Genomic DNA, 26,735 nt, shown 5'->3' with positions numbered 1-26,735 from the left:
GTAGATAGGAGTGTTTCTCTCTGTCGAAAGTTCACAGTGCAGGGAAAGTTATCAACAGGTTGCCTGGCAACGCCAGCGCCCACGCTCTCCCGGCTTGAGGCGACATCAATGATACCAGACTCATCATCCATGTGCTGGTCCAATGAGCGCTCGACAACCAGCGCCACCGTGGGATATTGCGGAAATGAACAATCTATTGAGCCAATGAACATATATCAACAACTGACGTCAGATGCAGTATAAGCCAGGAAGATACTGTGAAGGGGTTCAGTTCGGATCCATATTGGAACAATTGAATACTCTAAATTATAGTGATGTATTGTACTATTATTATTATTATTATCTGAACCATGTAGCACATTCTCTATGTAAATTGACTTTATTACCTACTAAAAATTACAGTTAAAACCTTAAACTTCCTCTCAGAACTTTATTTCGTCTGTCTCCAATTCGTTTTTAAGGTATCCTTCTATTTTTTATGGTACCGTGACTGTCATTCAAGATTTAAAGGGCTACTCACTCATTTTTAAGGTAAATACAGCACGGTCTCCCTGCTGGGTTATTGAAGGTATGTATTTACAGTCCTTTCTAATTAGCATTACAAAATAGATAATGTATCCATTAATTGATCCTTGGGGTTGCCGGAATTTTATTTCCATCATAGACAACTCACCCTTTAACTCTTTGAGAGTTTCAAGGATTTCTATATAGTAGGTAGACTTCTCTATGGCATAATCCCGTTTTTGAATGATTTATTGAAAATTCTCTGTTGTGAATGTGTGACAACGAAAGACCTTCAGAGAAAGCTTGACTTGTCTGCTTCCAGGAAAAAAATGAACTGAGCCTGCATTTACACTGGGTAGTGTTTCTAGGACAACAAAAAAAGTTATGCCCGGTTGAAGTTTTATTTTCTAAATAACTTTTTTTCTGCTGGGCGTACATAGCCATGCAATATCTCATTTTAAGCTTTTATTTGTTTATTAGACTTATTAAACCTATTGTGAAACACTAAAGACTTGCTGATTTTGATTTCAGATCCATACCTTGGCTATGGCTGCTTGACACGAAGCCATATCGCTTTGAAGTTCTCTCACCAATCCGACTGCGGTCCAAGTGGCAGCAACCAGACACCATGAAGTGGAAGTGGAAGCACATCGCTGCAGTTCTGTGTCTCTCATTCCTAGGGGCCCTGGTCGATAAGGTCTGGCAGGTAGTTCTCTATCTGCCAGGTAATGCCAACCCAAGTGAAGAGGGTGACCACACCGGTGACAACACAGGTGACCAGACCAAGCAGATGACCAGAAATGTGACCACACAGGTGACCACCCAGTGGTCTCCCATCAGCCCAACTCCTGGGCCGTTCCCCTACTACATCATTAGGGAGTCAAACAAATGCCCAGAGGGAAAGCCACCACCATTCCTAGTGTTGCTGATACTCACTGTGGCTGGTGAAGTAGAGGCACGGAATGCCATACGGCAGACATGGGGGAATGAGAACCTCGCTCCAGGCCTAGGAATCATTCGGCTGTTCCTGTTGGGGGTGCAGGAAAGCAAGCTGGGACGCCTACAGCAGAAGACCCTGGAGGCTGAGAGCCTGAGGCACCACGATATCATTCAGCAGGACTTCTTAGATACCTACTACAACCTGACTTTAAAGACACTGATGGGGATGAACTGGGTGGCCATGCACTGTCCCCGGGCCAGCTATGTTATGAAAACTGACAGTGACATGCTTGTGAACACCGTTTTCCTCATCCACAAGCTGCTGAGACCTGGACTGAAACCCAAGACAAACTACTTTACGGGCTATATCATGCCATCGCCGGATAGGGCGACAAACCGAAACAAAAGCTCAAAGTCGTACATGCCCCCAGAAGAGTACTCAAACGAAATGTACCCCGAGTTCTGCTCTGGGACGGGCTATGTGTTCTCCGGAGACATGGCGACGAAATTGTACGGAACTTCTCTGAATATTCCCCTCCTGCGTTTAGAAGATGTGTACGTGGGAATCTGCCTTGAAAGGCTAGGGATCAAGCCCACACCGTCGCCCGGCGGGCTGTTCAGCCCCTATAGAGTGCCCTTCTCCAAAGCCATATACAGAAACATAGTCACAAGTCACCATATAGATCCCGGTCGGATGCTGGATTACTGGCACAAAATGTGGGTCTAGGCAGGGGTGCCGTCAGGCTCTCAAAAGTGCGGGGTCCATTTTTATGTATTATTTTGTTTTGCGGGTGGGGGGGATGGTGGTGGCTGAAGTCATGACGTTCGCTGTTTGTTTTCATGTAGCTCCGAAAAGTGTAACCAAATCTGGATGATGCCTCCGGCTCCTCAGAATTTAATTTGCTTTGCTGATTATATAAGCATTAACGTTGGTTAAAGTCTAGATTGTAAATATTAATTTAATTCATTTCCTGACTATGTAAGGGACATTTAAGCTCATAGGCCTACTCGTGAAAGTTACAACTACATGAAACATTGGATTGCATATACATCACTTAGTAATATTAAGTCGAGTCGACATTAAATAAATAAATAAAATGAAAGAAAGAGGCACCCGCGCACCGGAATGACATTAAATCGCATTTTTTCACCTCAATGAATAAAGTAAAGTAATCGAGGTTCGATGCGTTTTGTGCGTGCATGCTTTCACTTTATCTGACGGAGAAACTTTGTTCCTCCCTGGTCAGCCAGTCTCAGCAGATCATTTCTAGCAGCCCGAGCCCCCGCTGTTTTCACACCTACAGCCAGCATACAAACAAAGAACGATGATTGTTGTGTATTAGCTTGTCTGACTGACACCTTGAGGGAGCTCCTAACTGCATAATGGTCGTTGCAGCGAGAGGCAAGCGTGTAGCCAATACAACGACGATTGTGCAACAAAATGGAAACAGTGCATGTTACCAGCGCCGGGTCGGGAAAAATAAATAGACCAATCAACTTCCAATAGTGCAGGGACATATAGTCCCAAATGACCCCCCCTCCGGCGCCTATGTGTCTATAGAGTTAATAAGTTCCTTTGTATCTTCTGTTCTAAATTTTCACAAGCTAATTTTAACTGCTGTAAGCATGTGCGTCTTCCAAATTTCTGACATGTCACCCTGAGACATTTTAAATAGTATACAAACTGTAAACTTAGCCATTTTATATGATTCTTATTTCTGGGCTTCTTGTTGATAATTGATATGGTCTGTCATTCGTCCATGATATGTAGCCTACTGTACTGGAGATATTTGAGATAACACAACAATACACTGATAAAAGACATGATTATTATTATTAGTAATCAATGATACTTTATACTTGTTTATAGGAGTCTCACTGTCTCTCAAGCTTAGAACTATGGATTGAATACTCGGGACACCAATGTAAACAGGCCATATAGTCCTTTCATGGGTTCAATCCTTTTAGAATTGTATTTGTATTAAACTGTACTTTCTGTGCCTTCTTTTATTCTGCAAACTGTTAATAAAGTATTCAATCAATTGTATGAAATCATCAACCCACCTGGTATTTTCAAGTATAAGTGCTTATAGTGAGTTGTCCAGCTTTAGTATGAGGATTTCAGTATACAAAGACATGAACTACATCTATGACTGGCCATATTTTATGGTTAATAAATAGTTCAATGGCAGCATAAAACCTATACTTAAAATGATGAGACTCTGGATATTACCAACTATATACAATTCAATCATAATTCATTCAGTTTGTGTGCAAACAAAATTTGGTTCTGAAGACAGAATTTCATGTCAAATCTGCAAAACTCTCAACATGTAAAAAATATGAATTGTGTTAAAACCTGGTTCAGGAACATATCACTACACTGTGATATCATGCTTTATCTATCAAGATAAAGCATTACAAAATGGCTAGGCTACATAAAATCTGTACAACATACAGGATTCCATGAAATTGCCATAACACTGTAGAATACAGTCTAAACCAGTCTAAAGTAACATGTAGTTTATCTAAAATATTTGATCAGGTAAAAGTCAAACTGCATTAAGGAAAATACACCAGATGCTGTATATATTTCATTAACCACTTTGTTCTACGTTAAATTGCAAAAAAATGGAAAGTTCACATGCTGAGCTTGTACTACTGTAGTTCAGTCAGATAACTCACGAATAGATTGAACAAATATTTATTATAGAATGAGAATACAAGTGTGCATATAACATTTTATCTTGGCGTTGGGCTCTGCTACATTTTTCTCCCTGATCGGCACAATTATACAACCATCATTAACCATTAAGAGCAGGGATATAGATATACAACTAGAAAAAGTGCCCTTCTGGGCACAGGTATCCACCAGGAGGATATGAGTGTGTGTGATGTTTGGCAAAATGTTTAGGAGTAATATAAACATGTTTTTTTGTTTGTTTGTTTCCTGCAACAATTTTCTTCATTTTGTTGAGGAACTGCAGAGCCAGATCACTCATAGCATCTCTGAGGATAGAATTCTGGATGAGCAGGACATGTGCAGCATTTTGTACAAAACGGGCTACTCCTGAAAACTTTGGAGGGCAATCTTAGCTAATCAGTGTAGAATCTGAAAAATCCAACAGGCTCGTCTTGGTCACATGACTACAGAGATCATGTGTACCGATTTGCGTGAGATTTGGATGAAATCTGTGCGACTAACATAAACAATGTGTTTTGCAGAAATCGGCCTCATGGTGGCGCTATAACCGGCAGATGTGGAGGGATGCAGGGAAAATGTTTTTCCATGGCCTCTAGTGAGTGCGCATACATAAGTTGATGCAGTTATAGGTAAAAACAGGAATTGGCCTGTTACAGCGCCACCGTGAGGCTGATTTGGGAAATAAATAGTGGCATGTCGTCCTCGGCCTAGTGGAAATGTGCGTGTATAATTTCATGAAAATTGGACACTGTGTTTGTGATTTGTGGCATTTTGTTCGAAACGGACCAATCATGTGAGCTTTGGAAGCCAATCTTAGCCAATCAGGATGGAAGATGGGAAATTGTGCAGATCTGTGTTGATCACATGACTATGGAGATAGTGTATACCGAATTGTGTGATGTATGGATAAAATGTGTACGAGTAATCTACAGAAATGTGTTTTGCCTAAATCGGCCTCATGGTGGCGCTATAACAGGCCGTTGAGGAATATTTGGGGCAGAGGTTCGTCGTTGGCATCCAGGGAGTGTGTGTGCACAGTTTGGCATGGATCGGGCCAACGGTGCCGGAGATTAGCTGATAACGGACGGACGGAAGGACGGACGGATGGAAGGACACACACACGGACGGAGTGCAAAACATACTCTCTCCCCATGCCTTCGGCCTGGTGGAGACAATTAGGCTAAAATGTAATTGAATAAGTTCATCATAATAGCTCTTCCCACGAAGCCTCCTTTAACTCTTGTTTTGTTTGTCTTTAATAGCAGTATGTACTGTAGGCGTACCCAGCAAACCCCTGAGTGTAAAAAGGAGACTAGCCTTTAGGGAATATTAGTAGTAAGAAGTAGCGTCGCCTGAAGATGTTCCCAGCGAGCCCACTGCATCCTCAGGCTGTACTACAACAGCTCCATAATAGTCCACTTGCCAGAATGTGAACCCGGACATTTTGAATAGGCATACCCTAAAGTTTTATGTTAGAAATGTTGAGTATGGGTCCCCAGCTCCAGCCCCAAATTTGGCCATAGCCCCAAATGTGCTGACCTCATCACATTTGTGATGACGGCTATGGCCGTTTTTAGCCGAAGGAGTGTTTTTCGTGCAAAACTAATGCTTGGAATGGATTCAGAATCATGAAAACCCCCTAGTTTGACATGTCACATGCCACTTGAAGCATAATAGAATTTTATTTATTTTGCCTTTAGGCATGTCAATGGTACCCTTCTTTTCTAAATGCTGGGGACCCATACTCAACATTTCTAACATAAAACTTAGGGTACTCAAAATGTCCGGGTTCACAATGGGGCTCTACGGGCTGGCAAGTATAAGCGTTCTGTCAGGTTGTGTCACAGCCCGGTATGGGAACTGCACCAGCACCACTCACAAACGCATAGCAGCAGGTGGTCTCCCTAAGCACTGTGAAGCACGCTGTAGGCTATCATCAAGGACAGTCGCCACAACCTGTTCATCCCGTTTCGACTCTAAGGGTCGTTTGCACCAAGAAAGATTAAATAAAGCTTAGTTTAGTGTTAATCAAGGATTTGTTGATCAAGGATTAATTTTAATTCAAGTTGTGTTGCACCACTTAATTTTAAGCATTGCTTAACAGATCTCTGATTAAATCCTTAACCTGTGATTAACTTTACATACACTACATACACTTTACATTTGCTTTGCAATGCATGGTTACTTAAAGTGTGATATCGTTCTCATTCATCAATCGACATATGACATGTTATCGTAAAGAGAGTCAGCTGTAACAACTAACACACCATTCTTCTATATGCATTTCAGTCATCCAGAACCACCTGTTAATTCTCTGTCACGATATATCTTTATACCTTCCCCTTTACTCGTCTCTCTCTCTCCTCCTCGATTACAATGTCTCTCTACCTCCCTCTCCCTCTAATATAAGCCTCCATCCATGCTGTCACTCTGTTCATCTCATCCAACTTGGAAGCAGGTACAGTATCATTGTTGATGGTGATAATATAGGGGTGGCGATAACTGGGACAGTTGTAATGCATTCTGAGAACCTTTATTTACTAATTAATTTAACTGCTTTAACTAAATTAACTGCTGTTGGCACTAAGGAGATATAGAACTCCACGGTATACTGTGTATAATAGATTTAAACACTAATTTGTTCCCCTGTCAATCAAAATGCTCAATCAGAGATTGCCGAATGCACTTTGACTATAGTTGCATCTCAGTTTTATTTTAGTGTGTTTCATGGTGATTTTCTTTTTCTTATGTGAATGTTAGCAGCTGTGACTCCTTATTCTCCTTATTGAGACAAATAAAGACAACCTTGAACCTTGAAGTTCTGGATTGCAATAATGTGGTTTCATGTGCAGACTATAAATATATATTTGGGTTGCTATTTGATATATTCGTGTGTAGTGTCATTGTTTACCCGACAAAGGATAAATTAGCGCTCGAATATTGGGGTCCCACTTTGTGATCCTTCCAGATTTATTTTCCTTTTTTCCCGCCAAAGGATTTTCTTGAGGGTTTTTCCTCACCGATTAAGGATTAAGGGTATAGGCCTATAAGGACAGGGGATGTCGTTTGTTCCCTTTTTTTAATGTGGGCATGTAGCACATATATTATACTACATTAAAAACAACAAACAAATGTAATCATACAAAGTCGTTGTACGATTAGTCACACACATTCTCCGCATTTGACTCATCTCTTGGAGCGGTGAGCCGCAGCGTGCGCCGCGCTCGGGAATCATTAGTTGATTTGACCCCCAATCCAACCCATGCTGAGTGCCAAGCAGGGAGGCATTTTGGGTCCGATTTTTGCTGAGTCTTTGGTATGACCCGGCCGGGGATCGAACCCCCGACCTCCCAGTTTCAGGGCGGACACTCTAACCACAAGGCCTGCACTGTCTGGTCAATACAACATGAATGTTAGTTTGACAATTTGAAGTAAATGTAATCACTCTGTCTGTCTGTCTGTCTGTCTGTCTGTCTGTCTGTCTGTCTGTCTGTCTGTCTGTCTGTCTGTCTGTCTCTCTCAGCCATGGGCACGAGGCGTCTCCTACTGTGTGTTGCTGCTGTAACACTGCTGGCAGGTACAACATAACCTTTATTGACATTTTCATATCAAGTCTATCAGGCTGTTACTTACATTTCTTATTACATGGCAGTTGATTGGTCAATTACGGCATTCTATTATTTCTCGATAGGAGACCGCTGCTATGATGGTACAGTAGGCTATGTTTCTGAAAACATGTAAGGCGAGGAATGGACAATAAGGGCCATTCTCGGCCCCACCCTTCTCCCACTGTTTATATTGTGTTTAGTTTCCAAGATGGCCGCAGCACCAGGTGGGGGTGGGGCGGAGGAGTGCGGGCGGGGTCGACATATTGTCAGCTCTGTAGCAGTGGCCGGCAAACTGTGTTCTTCTGGATCGGAATAGTGAAGAAACATGGGGAAGGTTGCCGTATATTAGATTAGTCGATGGGTGGCTCTTCCGAGACAGATTTTGCGCTCTCATTAGAAGGCGGGTGTAAGTGCCATCCAACCGTTTCTCTAGTTTCTTTGAAAGTGTCCATGTCTCGGAGCCATAGAGTAGAATCGGCTCAACGGTCGTCCTAAATGTTTTTTACTTTTAACTTACTAAGCTGGGATGACCAGATCTTATGCATGTCATTGCAGGCATACCCTTCCTAGTTTGAAAGTCCTTTTGGGAAGAAGATATACAGAATATGAACCCAAATACTTGTAGTCATCAACCTGTTTCAGAGGAGTGTTTTTATAATGTGGTTATTGTTGGATTTGCATATATTTACGTATTCAGTTTTCGTCTCGTTGAGATAAAGATCAACACAGTTAGAGGCCTGCTCAAGAGACTGAAGGAGAGCCTGAGCGTATTCCAATGATTGACTGATAAGCGCGATGTCATCAGCGAAGTCAGTGTCGGTATTTAGCAGGATGGCTCCTGGGACCCTCCATTGGCTGTTGATTTTGTTAAATTTAGGTTAAAAAGATGATAAAAACACGAAAATGTTGCGCGCACGCGCGCTATGGGGGCCCTGCAAATATTACCGGCCCAGGGGCCCTCTTGGGGGTTAATCCGTCCCTGTTTCCACGCCCCCTTCCGGTAGCTAGTGGTGTCATTTAACATTAGGCATTTACACTTTTTTTTCTCTGGAGAATCTAAGTACATTTCCTAATGTTAAAATGTCAAAGACCGATAATAATATGAAGAAAACACAATGGTATAACAACTCAAATAAGTAGAATAAACCTTACCTTTACAAAACGGTAGTTTGTGGCTTGTGAAAATACCTCTTTTAACATGGAAGTCTATGGACCGCATAAAAAATACCACCATTAGCTCCAAAAGGGGGCGTGGAAAGGCTGTGAGATAGGCCTATTGTTTGGTGGCTGCTATAACTTCATTGATGGTAAATGGGGGTGTATTGATGTTCACAATACAAAACAAACAAAACACAAAACAAACACAATATAAACAATGGGAGAAGGGTGGGGCCGAGAAAGGCCCTTAAGTTTTGGCAAGCATGCCATGTTGCAATCTACTACTAACCGACTATTGTCTTTAGGAGAAGCAATGAACACATTTTCATTCAATAATGATAATAATTTATGTGTTATAAGTGTGTACATGAACAGCAAGGTGCATGGTCATTATATACCTTTCCAGGGTGATTCAAGACCGTCCTGTCTGGGTGTATTTCTCAATAACGACAAGCTTTCCTTGATATTCAATTTCCCTTACATAATAGCTTATTCCTCTCCTCTCCTCTCCTCTCCTCTCCTCTCCTCTCCTCTCCTCTCCTCTCCTCTCCTCTCCCCTCCCCTCCCCTCCCCTCCCCTCCCCTCCCCTCCTCTCCTCTCCTCTCCTCTCCTCTCCTCTCCGCTCCCCTCCCCTCCCCTCCCCTCCTCTCCTCTCCTCTCCTCTCCTCTCCTCTCCCCTCCCCTCCCCTCCCCTCCCCTCTCCTCTCCTCTCCTCTCCTCTCCTCTCCTCTCCCCTCCCCTCCCCTCCTCTCCAGTGTGCCAGAGTTGCTCTGTCGGTAGAGAGTTCATCACGACATTTCTTCAAAACTACCAAGGCCACATGAAGGATCATAAACTCCAGCTGGTCCTAACTGCCCAGGGCTCTGAAGCCAAGGTCCACATACAGGTGATTAGAAGTTAAATAATAGTAATACTAATAATAATAAAATAATAATCATAGTTTGTGTAGCTCTTTTGTAGATAGAATGTAGCTTCAAGTTCTTACAAGCAATTCTAGGCCTACTGTATGCCAGATATCACGGCACAGCCCTGGAGGACCCTGGTAAACAAATATAGTTTACGTTTGTTTGTTTGTTTGTTTGTTTGTTTACTTATTTACTTACTTACAAGCTGTAATCCTGGGCGCTACTCTCCAGCCTGGGGAGAGCCCTGAACTGAGCTTGTGCTTCCTTCAATGCATGAGGAGTGAACAGGCCACTTCTTATCACCTACATGGGGGGAGTTGCCTCCCTCCTTGTCTTGTACAAAGTTTGGTGACCTTGCAACTAGCAAGCTTGGCCTTATTTTTGTCCGAAAAAAACAACGGCATTCCATCACATTTCATAGCTTTAGTAACCCTATAGGGTCTACAGATACCAATATATCTACAATATATTGATTGAATGATTATTATTGATGATGAGTGTCTTCATCAATACTACTAGTATTCTGTATTTAAGTCCGACGTCATTTTGTAGTGCTACATTACGTCCGCATCTCATTGTAAATAGAATATCTAAACGCGTGAATCTTTTCACAATGACGTTATTTTTCAGAAAGGAAGCCATTGAGGGTTAAAATGGGTCTTAATGCTTCCAACTTGAGTAGAATTATTAATGTTTTGTACAAGTGTCCATGACAAAGAAAATATATGATGTGGAGACAATAAAGACTATTATTATCATTATTATTGAAGGTGGTAACAGTCCATTTGCTCAGTATATTTCGGGGGCATGTTTAGAATGTGTGCAGGCTTGAGTATGTTGAATCTAGTTTGCATGAGGATTTAGTTGACACAATGAAATAAAATGGCGATAGTATCCAGTGTGGGGCAGACGGCCTGTCCAGATTTGGGAGAGCAGCAGCTTTGTTGTTGCGAGGAAAGCGGTAAAATGAGACTTTCGTGGTTGTTTTCGTCTCAGATTTAGTCCGACGGAGCGTCACAGTATAACTCTATTCTATGGGGACACAAAAGCGACACAAAAGTAGGACCCGGAAGTATCTCTGGAGGGGGCGCTCCATAGAGTATAAAGAAGGATAGAGACTGATCTGGCGCGAAGCTCCGCCCCCTCCGCTATTCATGTCAGTGGAAGTTGCTCAGTGGCGTTTTGAAGCACCCCGAAGGACCGTCTCAAAACGTCTCCTTCCGCATTGGACCACCAAATTTTGGTGGTCCAATGCGGAAGTGCAACCGAGCGCTCAATGTTAAAGCCCAGCTGCACAGGGTTTCCCAGTCATGAATCCACGGGTCCGCCTGTAGTCCCTCCTCTTACCACTAGGGCCCAGTGCTTCAACGTTGGAGCGCCTCACTGGCCCCTTGGGGCGCTCACGTCACAGCTAAAATACTGAATAGAGGTAGTAGGACTCCTATTATACTTCCATATGTAGCCCCCAGCCAAGACCCTATTGGCACGGTATAGGCTGCGAGTTGGTCTGGCGAGTGGGAGCCCCGGGTTCAATCCCCGCTTCCGCGTAATGCTATACACGTACTTAGAAGTCTTCTGCTCATACATCCGCAGGTTGGTTCCCTGGAGTTCTCCAAACAGTTGACGTTATCTGCACATCAAACCAAATGGGTATGCCTACCGTACGAGTCACAGCTGGTGCGCGGCGGCGCCTTGGCCAACGCGGCGGTCAGAGTCTCGTCCAGTGCGGACATTTCCGTGGTGGCGTTCAACCATGCGCCCAGGACATCGGCCGGCACGGTGGTCGCCCCCGTCACCCAGCTGGGTGTGGACTACGTGGCCTTCACTCCCGGAGAAGGCCCGAGAAACATGGACAAGCTGGTGGCCGTGATCAACGGAAACGGCTCCAACACGGTCACCTTCACCCCCGCTCGCGGCCTCAAGCTGAGAGGAGGGGCTTCCTGGTCCGGCGGGAAGGAGCAGAGCGTCACTTTGGCGCCGTACGAGACGTATCTCGTGCGCGGTAACCAGGACTTGTCGGGGACGCGGATCAGATCCCAACAGCCGGTGGCGGTTTTGGGGGGCCACCAGTGCCTGTCCATGGGGTTGAACTGTGAACATGTGTATGAGCAGCTTCCCCCGGTCAGCAGAATGGGTAAAGAGTACTTGGTGCCCAGCACGGGCCATGACCGCCACGTCCGTGAATATGCCATCATAGTGGCTGCCGACGACAACACGGAGGTCACAGTGCACAGAACCAACAGAAACATAATAACAAGGTTAGTTTATACGAGTTAAAGTTAATTCTTTAAAGATGGAGTGCCGTGACCCCCTTCCCCCCCAACAAAAACCATGATCAGGTACTATGATTATGATTATACTACTACTTTTTCAAAAGGTGTACAGAATGTGTTCAAATTATGTTTTGATGTGGCCACACCCTTAAGTATACCTGGTTTTCACCTTAGCACCACCCACCTGAACACCTGAAGCCTCGCCCACAGCTGTTGTTGTATGATAATGGGGAAGGGGTTAGGGTTATGATGTCACTAAAGTTGTGTATTTCGATTGAGCTTTTTGACTCCAAGGCTTTCAGCCTTCAGGAAGATACACAGGGAAGACATATTTGAATATTATAACCATACCTGGGGATCTATTAGAGTAATGTTAACATAGACACATAAAACAGAAAAGGTAAAAAATAAAAAAAATCACGGCACTCCATCTTTAAGTGATTGTACCTTAGTTTTTCACTTTATATTTGTTTGTTTTTATTCGAATGGGCTTTCTACTTTCCTCAAATTATTCTTATGGAGATTCTTGATTCAACAGTGGACAGCTAGGAATATAACTCTCGCTTTATTTAAACCAGGGCCAAATTAGCCATTGGGCCAGTGGGGCCGTGGCCCAGGGGTCCTTGGCTCTCAGGGGTCCTTGGCTCCCAGGGGTCCTTGGCTCTCAGGGGTCCTTGGCTCCCAGGGGTCCTTGGCTCCCAGGGGTCCTTGGCTCCCAGGGGTCCTTGGCTTCCAGGGGTCCTTGGCTCTCAGGGGTCCTTGGCTCCCAGGGGTCCTTGGCTCCCAGGGGTCCTTGGCTCTCAGGGGTCCTTGGCTCTCAGGGGTCCTTGGCTCCCAGGGGTCCTTGGCTCCCAGGGATCCTTGGCTCTCAGGGGTCCTTGGCTGTCAGGGGTCCTTGGCTCTCAGGGGTCCTTGGCTCCCAGGGGTCCTTGGCTCTCAGGGGTCCTTGGCTCCCAGGGGTCCTTGGCTCCCAGGGGTCCTTGGCTCTCAGGGGTCCTTGGCTCCCAGGGGTCCTTGGCTCCCAGGGGTCCTTGGCTCCCAGGGGACCTTTTGGGAAATTGGACCGCAGGGTACTGCATGGGTTTGAGGCCCTTCATTGGCCGTTGATTTAGTATATTTAGGTCAAAATGATGATTAAAAACACAAAAAACACAATATTTTGCACACACGCGTGAAATTTGGGGCCCCTCCAACATATTACTGGCCCTGGGGCCCTCGTGGGGGGTAATCCGTCCCTGATTTAAACAGTATTTACACTTTAAATAAACACGTCCATCGATTTAAATTGGACTGATCAAAAATGATTTATCCTACAGCACACATCTCTGTCTGGAAGAAAACCACCAAACTCAGCAGAACATCCAGCTCAAACGGAGTTATAATACTTTTCATTGGTTCAATATGTTTTTTTAACAAACGCACAGACGTAAAGGGTGTTCAATAGCATTGGAATTTATGAAGAAAAAAACATTAAAAACCTCAATAATGGAGCGATGCCCACACTTTCTGGACTTGAGAGCTACTTTCAAAATGACCAGCGCATTTTGATATTGCTGAAAATAGTTTCTATACCTGAATGGGCTTTAGAATAGCGGTACTGGTGTTACATAAGACAAACGCACTTGGAATGGGAAATAGAGGGGGGAAATGGAATTGGTATTATTTTGTTTTGTTTGTGTGCAACACTCTTGAAAACAAAATCTTGCATTGTGGGTTTGATCTGACAGGCCGTTTTGATATCAATCAATGAAGGCACCTTAATTGAAGTGGCAGATAGATGCCTCTTTTCTTTTTTAATTACAGTATATATATATTTAGGGGCATGTCATGTGCTCTACCTGCAAAGCCTTTGTGATATACTGGTAGATCACGACCTACATTTTGGGCACCCCTGAGTAAAGGTGACCTTACACTAGCCGATAATCGGGCATTTTTGACGCTCGGGGGGTGCCCGACCGCTCAAAGCGCGATCGGGATCGGCCCGATCAACATCAAGAATGTTTGATATTTGCTCTGCCCCGCTCCGATTATCCTGTAGTGTGTGGTGCTATCAGATTTCAGATTGAAAAAATCGGCTAGTTTAAGGCCACCTTTAGGTGCTTTCTTCCGGACGGCATTACGACATCCTATTATCGGGGGAATCTCTCTGTCCACAGGAAGTTGCAGGCCGGGGAGAAGGTCGTGGAGAAGGTGAACTACAAGAACCCCATGATGGTCAGGAGCAACAGGAAGGTGATGGTGTTATTCCTCAGCAACAACCGACCGTACGACCCCTTCCTGATGGTGCTGGCGCCCTCCTGCGAGCTGGCCACCGATTGGTCGGTGGAGACACTGGGCCGCGGGATGTCGAGCCGCGCCCTCGTGCTGTCCGAGAGAGAGGGGGCGGCCAGCGTCCGGGTGTGCGTCGGAGGGAGCTGCAGCTCGCCCAAGTGGACGGCCTTCCTGTTTGACAGGAAGTGGGTGTGGTCGAGCATGCCGCTGGGGACGGTCCGGGGTCACATGACCGTGGCGGGCGACGCCCGCATGGCGGTGTACGTCTACGGCGGGCGGAAATCGTACGGATACGGCACCGCCGGAGTGTGCGCACAAGGTATGTGCGTGCACGCATGCGCACGCACGCAGACACACAGACACGCACATGCACGCGCACTGTCCTCCTATTCACTATTTTTATGTATTTGATGTATTACCATGTCTTTTGTTCCTGCTTACTGTAAATCGCTCTGGATTAAGAGCGTCTGATAAATGCCTAAATTGACTATTTTTATGTATTTGATGTATTGCCATGTCTTTTATTCCTGCTTACTGACTTGTAAATCGCTCTGGATTAAGAGTGTCTGCACGCTCACACATATTTGCATATAGTCATCATATCTTATATAATTGATGTTGTTAAAATCGTGTGTGTGCGCGTGCACGCGTGTGTCTCATAGGAGTCCCTCCCCCTCCGCCCCCTGTGGACCCCTGTGATGGAATGACATGTAAGGAGAAGGAGAAGTGTGTGAAAGGAGTGTGCGTACACACGACCACTGCCACGTGCCGCGCGGCCGGCGATCCCCACTACCTGACCTTTGACGGTCGACACTACGACTTCCAGGTAGGCTCTACAACTATAGCTGCTAACTCAGAATACACAGTTACAAACATGTAAAACGTACCCTTTGGATATTGTTTTTTTTTCCTTTCTTGAATTAGCAGGATTTTTTTACCCTTTTTATATTCTTGGAGTGGCTTATTGCGGTATCATGTGAGCTATAGGGATATTGTTACTATTGTGATATGGCATAAGTGTTCTATAAAAAAATCACACCTGTGTGAAGTGAGGGGCGCTAATATATTAAAGTCTAACTCATGTTGATATGGTGATGTAATGGTGATGTAAAACAAACGGTGCCAACACAAGCATTAAACGCCATTAACAATAAAGAGACTACATGATGCAATGAATGAGTTACATTATGACGTACATTTTCCCTTCGTTGTCAATGGCGTTTACAAAACAAACATTGAACTAAGTACAAACATTAAACCTGTGTATAGGAGGGGCTAGCGCTCCTCAAAAATATAAATATCGGATCGGGAAGAATCTGTATCGACAGATGCTCAAAATCTAATGATCGGAGGGCATCTATCTATCATGCAATATTAGGCACTAGACCCCTGGGAGATGGATCTATCAATCTATCCTCCACTAGAGGCACTAGACCCTGGGAGATGGATCTATCAATCTATCCTCCACTAGAGGCACTAGACCCCTGGGAGATGGATCTATCTATCCTCCACTAGAGGCACTAGACCCTGGGAGATGGATCTATCAATCTATCCTCCACTAGAGGCACTAGACCCTGGGAGATGGATCTATCTATCCTCCACTAGAGGCACTAGACCCTGGGAGATGGATCTATCAATCTATCCTCCACTAGAGGCACTAGACCCTGGGGGATGGATCTATCAATCTATCCTCCACTAGAGGCACTAGACCCTGGGAGATGGATCTATCAATCTATCCTCCACTAGAGGCACTAGACCCTGGGAGATGGATCTATCTCTTAGAGTATATATGAATAGAGACGGCACCCGAGTTCTCCTCCCATTCACTTGCATTAAGTTGCTCAAAAGCGCATGAGGCGATTTCACTGTGCATTCTGGGTAGGAACAGAGTGCATTCTGGGATGGATTGGGCCCAAACACATGAACGCGCTGCCGCTGACTATCATTGCAGGCTTTCAGCGTTCATGTGTCATCGTGAACGTGCACAATGATAGTCAACGGACCAGCGCGTTCATGTGTTTGGGCCCACGCTGCAATATCAAATTAGGCCACTATGTCCATTTCGCCTCAGGGTTTCATCCAGGTGCCGTCTCTATTCATATATACTCTAAGATCTATCTATCCTCCACTAGAGGCACTAGACCCTGGGAGATGGATCTATCAATCTATCCTCCACTAGATGCACTAGACCCCTGGGAGATGGATCTATCTATCCTCCACTAGAGGCACTAGACCCCTGGGAGATGGATCTATCTATCCTCCAGTAGAGGCACTCCGTAGTCGGGGACAGCTCTAGTTGTTAGCCACCATACCAGCTGTTAGAGCATGCAGGGTCCCTGAGCAAACTGCTTTCACAGAGCAGTTTGATTCTGTAGCAATTCACTTTACTGCAAATCTTCTCACAGCGATTCCTCATTAATTGTCTGTAGATTGTTCAAGGCAGAGATATAGCTTTGTTATAATAGTTTGAGCCAAGGGCAAAAAAAAGTTTAAAGTTTAAATTTTGCTCATTTGCAGGGCACCTGTACCTACACCATGACAGCGGTTACCGAGCAGGCTGCTGGACTGACACCCTTCACCGTGACAACCAAGAACAATCACCGTGGTAGCCGCCAAGTGTCTTTCGTGAGGACTGTAACCGTCAGCGTTTACAACCAGACGATCAGCATCAACAGTCACAGAGGGAAAGTCCTGGTAATATAACGTATTCCTGTTATTTGTTTCTCTTCTCTTCTCTTCTCTTCTCTTCTCTTCTCTTCTCTTCTCTTCTCTTCTCTTCTCTTCTCTTCTCTTCTCTTCTCTTCTCTTCTCTTCTCTTCTCTTCTCTTCTTCGTTAGGGAGCTTCTTCGTTAGGGAGCGCTCCGCTACTAGACAGCGATAGCCTGACACTCAGTCTGAATTTTCATTTCGTTTCACTTCATTATTCAGACTGAAAGCCCTCCCCACGGCAGCAGTTTATGGGATGGGCGTTGTCAAATCGGCAGTCTTCGGTGATTGGTTCATACCAACCAATGAGAATAGTAGGAAAGCAGATGACGTTGTTGTCAATCATGAGGCTATGGCTAACCCGTTTGCTAACCAAACAAACCACAGCCAACGAGCGCTACTAGCATGTGAACAAAAGCGGTAAAATATGTCGGATGATGTTTATAAAACCTGTCGTTTCTGTAAAGAAACTATTTATCATACGTCGATTTAATAGCCAGATTGATACGGTCGTGAGTCACCGCAGTGGGGGCAGCCATGTTTGTTGTCTGACGCTGTCGAGTGACGGGGCTGATGGCCAATCAGCTGCTGTGATCGGATTTCCGAACGACACTAACGCCGCCGTAGGCAGAGACTCCAGACCTGAATCGCTAGAACATATATTTTCTTAATGGGCGTGGCTAGCGATTCAGGGCTGGAGCCAGGCTAAGACAGCGAGGAAGGCGCGCCGTCTCAAGCGAACTTGAGCCACTAGAAAAGCCACCGAGCAAGCTATAGCGAGCAAGTTGCCTTGTCGAACTTTGCGAAGTTTGCTTGAGCCGACTCAGTGCCTTCCGAGTTGCAGCCCGAATACTAAATCCTCGTGAAAGTATTGGGAGGAAAAGGTAGCTTGTGTCTTAACCTGCACCTCCATCTGAAACGTAGTGACCCTGTACCGAGGTGAACACTAATTGAAAATAGCAGATCTACAAGTTCATATTGCGGTGCAACGCAACACGTTGTGAGCTCGTAGATCGGCAATTTTCTTCTAAGATATTTAGTGTAGAGGGCAAGGACGGGGCCTAGTGTCGTATCGACCTCTGGGTATACTCCATAGAGTATATAAAAGGATAGAGACTGATCTAGCGCGAAGCTCCGCCCCCTCCGCTATTCATGTCAGTGGAAGTTGCTCAGTGGCGTGTTGAAGCACCCGGAAGGACCGTCTCAAAATGTCTACTTCCGCATTTGACCACCAAATTTTGGTGGTCAAATGCGGAAGTGAAACCGAGCACTCAATGTTAAAGCCCAACTGCACAGGGTTTCCCGGTCATGAATCCACGGGTCCGCCTGTAGTCCCTCCTCTTACCACTAGGGCCCAGTGCTTCAACGTTGGAGTGCCTCACTGGCCCCTTGGTATACTCTGGTCAACTAAGTATAGTATACTGTCGGGTTCCAGTGGTTACTTTAATTTCCTTTTGTTTCGCTCATGTTCTGTCGTCGGTACATAACGTTATCATAAATACAATGGTGCCTTTCAGGTGAATGGTGAGCTGGTGCACCTGCCGGTCAGTCTGTCGGGTGGTAAAGTGTCCTTATCTCTTTGATCAGGTGAATGGTGAGCTGGTGCACCTGCCGGTCAGTCTGTCGGGTGGTAAAGTGTCCTTATCTCTTTGATCAGGTGAATGGTGAGCTGGTGCACCTGCCGGTCAGTCTGTCGGGTGGTAAAGTGTCCGTGAAGCGCAGTGGTTCCTACGCCGTTCTCACCACCGACTTCAGCCTCCGCGTCAAATACGACTGGAACTCCAGGCTGTACATCACCGTGCCCTCCTCCTACTACCGCCACCTAGGGGGCCTCTGCGGGAACTACAACGGAGACAGGAAAGATGACCTGTCTGAACCCACTGGTAATATTATCTTGTATATTTCCGTATACATGCCACACTAACTCCAGTATTCTCCTCTCTGGCCATCTTTATGTTGTCTTTGTTTTGTCCCCTTATTATCCCCTTATTAGATCTTTAAAAAAAATGTTTTATATTGGTGACTGACTGTAAAATTAAATACATGTTTTGACTGTTGACTGCAGACTGCTCCCAATCTTCCGCCGTGGTCTGAAAACCCACCACATCAATTTTAGCCCGTAGCACTTGCCGTAGCACTAGCCCAAGCCTCGACGACCGTATACAGGCGTATGCAATAAAGGCTCAACATAATCTTAGATAGAGCGTTTTATGTAGACATAATAGCACTCTATAGTGTATACGCATACGGTACTTTCATTATATAGAGATTCCACTGTTATGAGCATAGCTTATATATTCTTGATGACTATTTTTCATGTATTTGATGTAGGCTTTACCATGTGGTGTTCTTGCTCACTGTAAATCGCTCTGGATTAAGAGCGTCTGCTAAATGCCTAAATTGTAAATTGTCCCCTGCAGGAAAACGTTTATCTGCTGTCCTGAAGATGATCCAGACATGGAAGGTGGAGGACTCGAACCCTTTCTGCAGTGATAACTGCGGGGGACACTGTCCTTACTGTTCACCCAGCCAGCGGACTCACTACCAGAAACCCAGCCTGTGTGGAGTCCTGGCCCAGAAAGATGGACCGTTCTCAGCCTGTCACGATGCGGTGGAGCCTGCAATGTACCTGGACAACTGTGTCTATGACGTCTGCATCAATAAAGGTAGGAACTTGGAGCACCTATACGTCATAATACCTTAGCAGAGAACACCTCTGTGTGTACTTGTTCTATATACAGTATAAAGCAACGTTAATTAAAAATAATAAAAGTAATAATAATAATAATAATAATAATAATAATAGGAAAAAATGGAGATCGGCTGTCTTCACTTTTAAAAATATTGTATTAGGACTTTAGCCCATTAAGACTGTCTGTCTGTCTGTCTAGGTGCCAGAAAAATCCTCTGTGATAACTTGAAGAGCTACGCTGATGCCTGTCTATCTGAGGGAGTGAAAGTCAACCCAGAATGGAGGACGGCTGCCAACTGTCGTAAGTCAAACAGGAAAACATTCCGCCCTCCCGGCCAGTTCTGCTCACTGCTGAACAGACCGACCAACTTCGGCGGTGCAACAACTCGGTACCGGGCCGGGAGGTGGACCTCACGAACCTATAGCCTATAGCTCGGGATGTCCCGATCACGTTTTTTCGCTCCCGATCTGATTCCGATCATTTGATTTTGAGACATACCGATACCGATCTTTCCCGATCTGATCTTTATATTTTTATATAACATTTACTGTATGCCATATCACAATAGCAAATATCCTATCACTCTAGTCTAGTCTGTTGTGTTTCCTTTCAATTAGCCCTTCACTAAGTCCCTCCCCAATCCATCCTTGTCCAATAGGCACGTTAGCAGCAAAGAAAGCTTGACCTGCATAGCAACCGTTGCTAAACTATTTGGATTGGCATTGGACAATCGCTTTTTGGGGTGGGACTTAGTGAAGGGCTAATTATTGAAAGGAAAAATGTGACTATACTTTAATTAGAATGACTGTCATTGTTTTTTTTTCTTTCTATGAAAGCATGGAATCATATATAGCAAAATAATGATTGCGAACGCAGTGATTGCGAACGCAGTGAGCACTAAATATGAGACCTAGCAGAACATGTCTGTGTGTCTGTGTGTCTGTCTGTGTGTCACACTGTAACACCACCCGCCCGCCACCAGAGGGCGCAGCTGTATCGCACACAAAAAACACACACACACACACACACACACACACACACACACAGACACACACACACACACACACACACAAAACTTAACTTAAAAAAAACTTTAAAAACTTCAAAAAGAGAGAACTTAAAAAAACCTTAAAGTACGTAATTTATTCTAATTGTTGTTATTGCAATTTACGAGCTGCGTTCGCTTCCCGCGTTCGCGCGTCTTACTTGTGTATTGGTTAATTAGAGTGAATTCAGTTCTACAGCTTATAGAACTGAAGACAAGTTAAAACTCTTAAAGAGTATCTCTCTCATTCAGAGAGAGTACTACAGACACCCACAGACGCTGTGATTGGCCAGTATAGTCACACACCCACCCAGCTGGGTTGAAGACCCAGAGGGAACGTGAGTGACGTATCATGGCCAGAAAGCCCAGGCGTGAACTGTACTTCCGCATGCTCCCCATATGTCACCGTCTATGACTTGGCCTTCGTTCTCATAAATGTAATAATAGATGATGATGGAGTCTTTTTCTCTCTCCTGCCAGCCCTGTCCTGTCCCGCTGGCAGTCACTATGAGGCGTGCGGCTCCGCCTGTCCGTCGTCCTGTGGCTCTGTGGACAGTGAGAAGCAGTGTACGGACCCCTGTGTGGAGGGATGCCAGTGTGACAAGGGACTGGTGCTGAGTGGAGACCAGTAAGTACACACTACAGTCCTCTGTGTGGGAGTGACATGGTGCTGAGTGGAGACCAGTAAAGTACACACTACAGCCCTCTGTGTGGAGGGACTGGTGCTGAGTGGAGACCAGTAAGTACACACTACAGTCCTCTGTGTGGAGGGACTGGTGCTGAGTGGAGTGTGTGTGCGTGTGCGTCTGTGTTCCAGGTGTGTACCTACGTCCAGCTGTGGCTGTCAGCATGAGGGCAGGTACCACCCACCAGGAACCACCTTCTGGGCCGATAACAGCTGCAGCTCCAAATGTAGCTGTGTTCGTGGAGAGGTAGGGGTGTGTGTGTGTGTGTGTGTGTGTGTGTGTGTGTGTGTGTGTGTGTGTGTGTGTGTGTGTGTGTGTGTGTGTGTGTGTGTGTGTGTGTGTGTGTGTGTGTGTGTGTGTGTGTGTGTGTGTGTATGTGTGTGTGTGTGTGTGTGCGTGTGCGCGCGTATAACGCATATTATGTGTTCTAGTAAATGTAATAAAACACTAAAGGTTCTTGTTGCCTGGTAAATCCATCCATGAGCATAAAAAAGGGGATTATGAATGAATTGGTCAACGTGCACTCTCCTCTTCAGGTCACTTGCAAGTCAGTCACCTGTAAGAAGAATGAGCGCTGTGCCGTGAAGCGCGGAGTCAGGAACTGCTACCCAGAGTCCTTTGCAACGTGCCAGGCCAAGGGAGACCCTCACTACCGGACCTTTGACGGTCGTGGGTTCGACTTCCAGGGAACCTGTACTTACGTGTTCTCTCAGCTGGTCAAGGGCTCTGACCCAGGTCTGCTACTCTTGGTTTAACCACACCACCACAAGGCCATGGCTGTCACCATTACACATTTATAGTGTCACATAATGTCACACTTTATTGTTATCGTAAATATTCCCGGGGGGCGGCCCGTGCATGACGTCATGTGACGATTAGGCAATTATGTAATAATTGTGACAGGCCTTATCTGTAAACACAGATGACATCAAACTGTCAGGATCAAATATCTGTATTAGAGCAGTAATATTAATTGAGTCATCACGGTACCTTGAGGCCTCACTCACACCTTCGCATCTAGCATACAACATTGTTGGATGCTAGATGTAAACAAAGGGTAAGTGTCATGGCCGCCCCAATGCATTTCCAATGGAAGTCACATGGTTTGACAACATTTTTGTTGTGCGGCTTTCGGCTGTGTTTCGACTGCCCCCCTCCCCCTCATACAACAAAAATGTTGTGTCAAACCATGTGACTCCCATTGGAAATGCATTGCGAGCTTGCATCAGTAAACAAGTCTCATGCATCAGCTATACAACAATCTGTTGCGAAGGTCTGAGTGAGGCCTAACTCTAACCCCAGGTTAGACATTAAACATTCCCCACACACACACACTGTACACACTTTCAATACAATATGTCATAAATATGTTTTCCTGGTAATTGTTTTGCAGACCTGGTTCCATTCCAGGTGTTGGTCCAGAACGAGAACAGAGGGAGGAACAAGGCCGTGTCGTACACCAAGTCTGTCTCAATAACTGTGTATAACAACACCGTCAGCATGAGCAGCGACGACCGGGATAGAGTGATGGTAAATATCTAGTACCTCTAATCTAGCTATATGCCCTCATTTTTATCCAATGCGACATTCAGTATATTTACGTCACTGTGTTTAAAGATGGGGTGCCGTCGTCTTGTTCTTTTTCTGTTCTGTATGTGACTGTCTATGGAGTTATTAGTTTACTCTAATAGACCCCAGGTGTGGTTGGTTATAGGCTAATGTGCAAATATGTCTTCCCTGTGTATTGTTGGGTTTTTTCCTGAAACCTGAAGGCCGTTGAGTCAAAAGGCCCAATCGCAATACACCGCCTTAGTGACACACTAAAATCAGCCGCTTCCCTTATCATCATAGAGACACACAGGGACTACAAATTCCACACCCCCCAAATGAGACAGCGGCCCCACTTCTGGTCCGTTAGAATGGTGTACTGCAGGGACGACAACTGCCTTTACGAGGCTATACGAGCGCCGACTTTGAAGAGTTGAATTCTCAATAATAAATCCCGATCCCGGGATTCATGTTGTCTATGTTTTGAACATGTCACAGGGCTTATATGTTCTACCTACCGCGGAGCTCCGACGGTGTGTTTTACCGTTGTCAACTTGTATAATTAACTTGGCTGAATAGTTGGTAAAATAACCTAGCTAAATGGTGGAGTGACATATCCTGACATTTTCAACTACCTAGGGAACTCTCCAGGTGAGTATTAATAATTAGTCTTGCAAGATGCTGTTTGGATAATCTTCCACAAATACATAGCCTATTTAAACGAAACGCAACAAATATATCTGGGTATCGAAAACCTCAAGGAATGCGAGCATCCATCTTCAACCGCTTATCCGTAGTCAGGTCGAGGGGGCAACAGCTCCACCAGAGTGCTCCAGACGTCCCTCTCCAGAGCAACATTAGTGACTTCCTCCTGGGGGATTCCGAGACGTTCCAAGGCCAGTGAGTCGATGTATTTCCTCCAACTGCGCCTTGGTCTGCCCCGGGGGTCTCCTCCCAGTGGGACGTGCGTCGAGGACCTCCCTAGGGAGGCGCCCGAGAGGCATCCTAACCAGATGCCCGAACCACCTCAGCTGACTCCTTTTCAGGCGAAAGAGCATGACGTATATACCGTGCAACCACTTTAACTTGAGATTTACAATGCTAGCACCTTTGAAACACTGATGGAGTACATTATAGTACATTGTGGGTTGTATATTGAGATGACAGGTACGTGACATTGAAAAGGACAAATCAAACTTATGGGACACTTTATTAGAACACAAAATAAATCGCTACAGCCTCAGTAATGTACCAGTGAAATTAGGGTAGTTTATGATGCCTCTCGTAGGGATTGCATTGACAGCTGCAGTATACCATTCTAACGGACCTGAAGTGGGGCCGCTGTCTCATTTGGGGGCGTGAAATTTGTAGTCCCCGTGTGTCTCTATACAACAACAGCTGTGGGTGGTGCAAAGCTGAAAACCAGGTATACATAATGAACCCCTAATTGCTCCTGATGTGCTGGTTGGTGCCTTATAAAAATGATATAAAATATATAAAAATGCACCATTTGTCTTGCATGGTTTCCTCCGCCATCGGTGTATGAATGTGTGTGTGAATGGGTGAATGTAATGTAAAGCGCCTTGGAATCGGATAAAGGCGTTATATAAATGCACCATTTACCATTTACTACAAGCGTGGGTCTCTGTCGGGTTCTTCCTCTCAGGTCAACGGCCGGATAGTCAACCTTCCCTACTCCACGGCAACTGAAGAGCTGTCTATACATCGAAGTGGTTACTTTGGCTTCGTGAAGACTGCGTTTGGTTTGACGCTGAAGTTTAACTGGAGAAGCAATGTGTGGCTGACCCTACCCAGCATTTATTCTAATGCTGTAGCTGGTAGGTTTGGGAATTTGTTGGAATTTACTTACTACACGATCGAACAGTGCTGTGGTTGGTTGTACAGTTCATCATGTGTTCAAGAAAAACATTCAACTTGATTGAATTGGAATGTATGATTAAAGCGTTAGTTAAAGTCCAAACCTCAGATAAGTATAGTCAGATCCCCAGACTCCATCTTAATGTATTGGTTCTGTGTGTCTTAAATCACGTCAAATATGTACATTTATTCTGCTGGTTTCTTTTTTTGTATTTTTTGACTGACGCTAAACGAACATATAGAAATAATGTAGACCTTCTTGTTCCTGGCAGGGCTGTGTGGGAACTATAATAAAAAGGCTAAAGATGACTTCCGGAAACCCGACGGCTCCCAGGACAAAAGCCCCAACACCTTTGGACACAGCTGGAAGGTAAGACATGCAGGCAGGGATGAAGGTATGAATGGATGACTGTATGAATTATCTACACATAATTATGTTATGTTACATTGTGTGTGTGTGTGCGTGTGCGTGTGCGTGTGCTAGGACTTTCACTTCTAGTGATTTTTACTAGTTGCCTAGTTTACTAGTCGACTAGTCGACTTTTTCTTTTTTTTTATATAATACTTGTACATTTAAAAGCTGTGTACATTGGTATAACTATAATGTAGCTGATCTTGAGGCCTACAAAAACGGGGGGAAAAATCTCCTTATCAACTAGTCAACTAGTACCAACAAGGTCGACTAGTGGACTTATAGTCGACTATAGTTGAATAGTCGACTAGTTGCTTAAAGCCCATTTTGGGCGGGAACCCCTTTTGGTGTTAGCATTATGTTATGCTTTAGCTATTTTTGAAAAATAGAAGAACGACTGACATAGAAACATAGCTTTTTCAGAAAACTGTCAGGATGTAGAAGACATTTTTAGAATCTGATCTCAGGTCAAAATGGGTTAAAGCCCTAGTGTGTGCGTGCGTGCGATCGCATAATGTTTTATTGCGCTGTCTGCGTGTGTATTTTGGCAGGCAGGTGGGGGTCTTGGCTGTACCAGTGACTGTCCTGGTGGGAAATGCCCCGAGTGTGCACCTGCATTAAGTGTGCTCTACCAGAAGAGCCCGTTCTGTGGCATCATCTCAGACCAGAAAGGACCGTTTAAGTACGTGATCACACCTGTGATATTTTCAGAAACACACAAACAACAGATTTGTAAAGGAGGCCAAACCAGTCCTAATATATCCTCCTATAGTACATTGGTTTTGTATAGGAAACATTTGTTTGCAAGATGTGTGTCAATGTGTCATGGTGCCTGGTGGCGATAGCCTAGTGCCAGCTATAGACTGCAGGCAACTTTGGTAACACGCCATTTTTCCGACCTCCCGTTTTTGTTTGACCGATTACTAACTAATTATCCCAAACCCTATAGCCTCAGTCGGCCACGTAGGTCGTTAACCCTAACCTCAGTCTTAACCGGCCACGTAGGTCGTTAACCCTAACCTCAGTCTTAACCGGCCACGTAGGTCGTTAACCCTAACCTCAGTCTTAACCGGCCACGTAGGTCGTTAACCCTAACGTCAGTCTTAACCGGCCACGTAGGTCACTAACCCTAACCTCAGTCTTAACCGGCCACGTAGGTCGTTAACCCTAACCTCAGTCTTAACCGGCCACGTAGGCGGGACTAACGGGATGTGGGACTTATCAGCAGTCCCGCGGGCATCTTTAGCGTTTTTTCAGGTGAAGGAACCCTTAGCTGAGAGAGAGAGACGAAGCAGCGACCCCCACTATTAAGGGCCTTTCAAACATGAAGCGAGGAACGCAGGCGTTGTTGCCTGGATCAACACAGGTCTCCTCCAGGTCTGCTCAAGAGGGGCGCAACAACGCA

At 45.1% G+C, this 26,735-nt stretch overlaps 2 protein-coding genes across 3 annotated transcripts in view; both read left to right on the top strand.

Annotated features, from left to right (window-relative positions):
• The first annotated feature begins 292 nt into the window (after positions 1-292).
• On the top strand, positions 293-3,416 carry LOC306924451 (beta-1,3-galactosyltransferase 2-like). Of its 2 annotated transcripts, none has more exons than XM_079502961.1 (2): positions 293-531; positions 1,036-3,416. In XM_079502961.1, exon 2 carries the CDS (start codon positions 1,133-1,135, stop codon positions 2,168-2,170), a length of 1,038 nt encoding a protein of 345 aa, XP_079359087.1. In that variant the 5' UTR covers positions 293-531; positions 1,036-1,132; the 3' UTR covers positions 2,171-3,416. The 2 variants fall into 2 exon arrangements, with proteins under 2 accessions (XP_079359087.1, XP_079359086.1); XM_079502960.1 differs by having other exon boundaries at positions 293-568.
• Positions 3,417-6,589: 3,173 nt separating this feature from the next.
• Positions 6,590-26,735, top strand: part of LOC306924932 (IgGFc-binding protein-like) — a 36,645-nt gene continuing 16,499 nt past the window's right edge. The window contains exons 1-17 of the mRNA XM_079503613.1: positions 6,590-6,605; positions 7,671-7,724; positions 9,669-9,799; positions 11,412-12,076; positions 14,248-14,681; positions 15,025-15,188; positions 16,880-17,056; positions 18,726-18,951; positions 19,489-19,734; positions 19,960-20,061; positions 21,287-21,434; positions 21,624-21,738; positions 22,029-22,227; positions 22,886-23,022; positions 24,707-24,878; positions 25,191-25,288; positions 25,882-26,012. Coding sequence (XP_079359739.1) covers positions 7,673-7,724; positions 9,669-9,799; positions 11,412-12,076; positions 14,248-14,681; positions 15,025-15,188; positions 16,880-17,056; positions 18,726-18,951; positions 19,489-19,734; positions 19,960-20,061; positions 21,287-21,434; positions 21,624-21,738; positions 22,029-22,227; positions 22,886-23,022; positions 24,707-24,878; positions 25,191-25,288; positions 25,882-26,012 — 3,197 coding nt within the window. The 5' untranslated portion in view covers positions 6,590-6,605; positions 7,671-7,672. The remainder of the gene's footprint in view (positions 6,606-7,670; positions 7,725-9,668; positions 9,800-11,411; positions 12,077-14,247; positions 14,682-15,024; positions 15,189-16,879; positions 17,057-18,725; positions 18,952-19,488; positions 19,735-19,959; positions 20,062-21,286; positions 21,435-21,623; positions 21,739-22,028; positions 22,228-22,885; positions 23,023-24,706; positions 24,879-25,190; positions 25,289-25,881; positions 26,013-26,735) is intronic.

Source organism: Electrona antarctica (assembly GCF_951216825.1).
Source record: "Electrona antarctica genome assembly, chromosome: 6".
In the NCBI taxonomy this organism is placed as follows: Eukaryota; Metazoa; Chordata; class Actinopteri; order Myctophiformes; family Myctophidae; genus Electrona; species Electrona antarctica.
The sequence above is the reverse complement of the archived record's forward strand: the minus strand, read 5'-3'. Positions and strand labels throughout refer to the sequence as shown.

Bases quoted from the DNA above. Each gene is read 5' to 3' on its own strand.
- LOC306924451 (XM_079502961.1), top strand. From the start codon at position 1,133: ATGAAGTGGAAGTGGAAGCACATCGCTGCAGTTCTGTGTCTCTCATTC.